The following is a 4,374-nucleotide window of genomic DNA, read 5'->3' on the forward strand; positions in this document are numbered from 1 at the left end:
TTACCGCCACCGCCAACTCTATCACCAACTCTACCCGAGAATGAATAGCACAAGTAGAACCGCAAAAGTGAAGAAATGAACCTTGAATACCGTCATCTGCATGAATTTTATATGCAAATTGTAGTTAGACAGGATTTTATTCATTTTGAACTTCTTTTATAGCCTAAATTCATCGCCAATGCATCATTCATGACATCATCATCACCCCCTGCTTTTTCACCGTTGATCTTGGCTATTTGAAGGATTTTATAACTTTAATATATAAAATTAATAATAATAATAATAATGCGATATAAATGTAGAAGATGCTAATTATACACATAATCAAATGCATCAAGCAAATGAATGTGAAGCTTCAAATAAAAAAAATAAAAAAATAAAAATAAATAAAGGCTAAAGGAGGGTGAGAGGTCATTATAATTTGTGACAACTGACATAAAAGTTTTTGTTGAAATAAGAGTGAGTTTAGCATCTTTTAATAATAAATTAAATGGGACTCAACTTCTACTTTAGTTATGTGTACATAATTTTAAAAATAATAAATAGTACAAAAGACAATACTCAAATTTATAGTTTTTTTTATTATGTCCAAACTCTCCAAGTTTTATGTGATTAAGAATTTAGAAGAATTAAATATTTGTAGATTAAGCTTAATTACGTGTAAATTACTCAACTTTTTCTTTTGAGGCAAATTAAGAAAACAGAAAAAGGACTTTTCATTCATGGATCTCTAATAGATTTGCCTCTATTAATGAATTTCTCACATTCAAGCTAGCTCATTAAAGTTAAGTATTCTACATAACATCCAAAAAATTGATCTTAAACCATAGTATATATATATATATTAAACAATTTAATATATATGCAATCACAGTCAATAATAATACATTTTTTTTATTAACCCTTCTGACATTCAAAAACCAACCACTAATTAGAATTACGTACATAACTTATTTTAAAATTTTACCTCTCTTTGAATGTATAAACATTTGTTATATATAATTACCATGTTGTAAAATAGTTTGTTGGATATTATCACCTACATATCTCTTATATTAGCAATAAGGGAAAGAGATAAAATAGTATGCCAAATAATGCAATTGGCCAATTATATATATTTGAGGTTCATACATAAATTTTGACTCAATTACTTAAACTTTTATAATCCACCAAAGTTATTCAAGCTAAAAATCAACAACCCAGTAATCACATGAAACGAATCATAGGATAGATGATTGATACAAGAGAATGGGACTTCTAACCGAATGGGTGCCATCAAACCATACCAAGGAATAAGAAAGATGATCTTGGTTGAGCCATTGTCCGGTGACAGTCACAACAAAGTTTTTCCTCTCATTTAGAGTAATAAAAGAGAGAATACTAGGTTCCACATTGATAGATATCCCGTTGTCCCCTTTATTAACTTGTGCGTGATAAGTGGAGTTTGCATATCCAACGTTTGTCACTACTCTTGAAAATTGAATATTGAAAGACGAGTTTTTAGTCACCGGTGCAGTCATTGTTGGGTAGTTGAGATCCTTTGCAGACAATCTAATCCCCTTTGGACACGTTTGCTTCGATCCAAATATTTTTCTCAATTTTTCTCCTTCAGAACCTAAGGTACAGAACAAGTTGAAATATTCATCAATTGAGGTCTCATATACGAGTCCAGGATATACCGCCTTCAATGGATCAATGTGTCCTGCTCCATGACCAAGTTCAGCATCTGGATTGTATTTATTATTCATGTTCCAAGCTACACACAAACCAACCAATCAAATATTATGATTAATCATGAGTAAAATTTTATCATTATCAAACCATATAAAGTGTGTTGAATTATTGTATTTTTACCAGTAGTCATGAGAGATGATTTAATAGCTGAAATAGACCAATCGGGATGTTTTGATTTTACAAAAGCAGCTGCTCCTGTAACATGGGGACATGACATAGAAGTTCCAGAATTGAAGTTGTACCTTGCAGCAGGTAGGCCGCCCACAGATATAGTATCATCTGTAGGACTTTCTGCCAGGATAGTTATGCCCGGTGCAACTACATCAGGCTATCAAGCATTAGAAAAAAAAAGAACCTATTAGAAAACATGATATATATGGTCGGATTTACAACAAAACAAAATTATAAATTTGAACCACAAACCTAGGCTTTACAAATAAGTTCAAATGACACACCTTTAAAATTTCTGGAAAGACTGTATTGGGTCCTCTACAAGAAAAAGAAGCCAAGAGGGGAGCTTGACTCTTAATACTCTCACTTTTTAGTATCCTTGCCGAGGGCGATACTTCGGACTTGAGGTAAGACTCGACATAATGAAAATCGGGGTCATTTAAAAACACAGTCGGCATAGATGTGACATTAGCATCATCTTTCCCTACATCACCTTTTCGAAAAATAACCCCAATTACACCCGCCCTCATAGCTTGTAGGCTCAAACCATCTCTATCTCCATCAACATCACATAATATTATTTTCCCTTTCACCAAATAAGGGTCTATGCAATCCTTCACACATTGCCTGATATTGAAGAGAAAGAATACAAAGTTTAAAAGATGGATTAATATCTTTTAATCATTTGTGTAGTGAAAGAATACAAAGTTTAAAAAATGGATTAAAGTCTTACATTGCACTCGATTCGTTACAATGTCCGCTAATTCCTTTTCCATACACCAAGTATTTGAGGTCGCCACTATCAAAAGGATTTATTGTAGTTCCCTAGCCAATATCGATAATATATTAGCAACATGTGCAAGTTTCAAACACATAAAAAACAGTAAGTTGGCACAATAAACCTTTTATAAGGTAAAGTAGGATTAGATTAATCAATTCTTATTCTTTATTTTCGTGTGTTTATGTCACTAAAAATGACATTTTTGAACAACTAACACCGACTATCTATTTTTTCTTAACAATAATGTGTAAATTAGTTCTATTGAAATGATTTATAAAAAAGATTAATATGATTCAAGTAATTAAGTTGAAATATAGAATCTACTTACAATGAGTATGCGTCCATTTCCAAGAACAAGCTTGTTGATGATTTTTCTATCGGTAGAACTAGCACCCACAGTAAACACCCATGGTGCTAAGCTTAAAACCGATTTGAACATGGGAATGATTTTGTTTCCGGCACTTTGTACAGTTAGTATGCCCTTCTCCATTGCATGAAAGGATCCAATAGCAATAACATCTTCACTTAAATTTGAAGGGGGGGAAGTTGCAATTGAGATAGTGATAATGTCAACTCCGTCTGCAATGGCATCATCAAAGGCGGCCATGACATCCTCACTTTGTACAGTTAGTACACCCGCTCTGTATGTAGCTATCCTCGATGATGGAACACCTCCTCTAGCGGTCCCATTTGCTATGCCATAATAGTTGGCATTTCTTACAACCCTTCCAACTGCAGTGGAGGCTGTGTGATCCCCATGATTAAAAATATCCACTGCTGACTCTCCGGCATAGTACCTCGCTCCAATAAGCTTCCTTAATCACATAATTGATTTATACATAAAATCAGGGGCGGAGCCAAGTGCAAGCTGGCCCGGGCTACAGCCCGGGGAGCCTTATGTATTTTATCAATAACGACGGTAAATTACCGTCGTTTTTGGTTATTTTCCGTCGCTAAAAGATTATTTTTCGTCGCTAAAAGGAATTGATAACAGCAAACTATAAAACTAGCCCGGATAGATTTTTTTAATAAAAAATTAGCCCGGGTAGGTTTCAAATCCTGGCTTCGCCCCTGCATAAAATTACTTTCAAAATCATGAAGAGAAAAATAAGATTTATAGAACACACGCACTTGTTACAAGTGAAATTTTTGCCACCAAGACAAACACCCTTCCATTTTGCAGGAACATTGTCTAAACCGTGGTCTGCCAAACTTTCCATATCAGGTACTATACCGGAATCGATATGTCCAATTATAATGTCACTCTCAATTTTGAGACTTCGAGGAACATCTAGGGACAAACCCATATAGTCCCAAGATCTTGTGGTTTGAAAATAATATTCACGACTTTGGAAAACAAATGCAACACCTTCCATGCCTACATAACATAATTGTAAATTTGTAAAGTAGACATTTTTTAATAGTAGTCATTCTAATATTATTTAAGTTATTAAATCAATGAAAAAATTAAATTGAAGCCTTCAATAACATGTCTTGTAACTTTATATCAAGAGAGCAAAGCTCATAAGAAATAATAAGAAATTAAGGTAAACTTTTAGATTTTATAATAACAATTAAAATATATAATATTAGTTACTTTTTAACTTTGATACTTCACTTGCTGTAACATTCGCAGCAAAACCATTAAAACTTCTTGAATAGCTCCTCACCAACGTCTTCTTAATCAT

At 33.3% G+C, this 4,374-nt stretch overlaps 1 protein-coding gene across 1 annotated transcript; it reads right to left on the reverse strand.

The window, feature by feature from the left end:
- Positions 1-1,175: 1,175 nt before the first annotated feature.
- On the reverse strand, positions 1,176-4,374 carry LOC124943905 (subtilisin-like protease SBT4.3). Its single transcript, XM_047484362.1, has 8 exons — positions 4,284-4,374; positions 3,818-4,064; positions 3,015-3,501; positions 2,639-2,730; positions 2,190-2,532; positions 1,855-2,062; positions 1,287-1,756; positions 1,176-1,184 (listed from the first exon to the last, which is right to left on the reverse strand). Exons 1-8 carry the CDS (start codon positions 4,372-4,374, stop codon positions 1,176-1,178), a joined length of 1,947 nt encoding a protein of 648 aa, XP_047340318.1.

This window comes from Impatiens glandulifera, chromosome 6, assembly GCF_907164915.1.
Source record: "Impatiens glandulifera chromosome 6, dImpGla2.1, whole genome shotgun sequence".
Classification (NCBI taxonomy): domain Eukaryota; kingdom Viridiplantae; phylum Streptophyta; class Magnoliopsida; order Ericales; family Balsaminaceae; genus Impatiens; species Impatiens glandulifera.

Bases quoted from the DNA above. Each gene is read 5' to 3' on its own strand.
- LOC124943905 (XM_047484362.1), bottom strand. From the start codon at position 4,374: ATGATTAAGAAGACGTTGGTGAGGAGCTATTCAAGAAGTTTTAATGGT. The intron at 2,731-3,014 runs GTAAGTAGATTC...GATATTGGCTAG, and splicing joins GAAATGGACGCATACTCATT to GGAACTACAATAAATCCTTT. The intron at 2,063-2,189 runs GTGTGTCATTTG...AATGCTTGATAG, and splicing joins TCTTTCCAGAAATTTTAAAG to CCTGATGTAGTTGCACCGGG.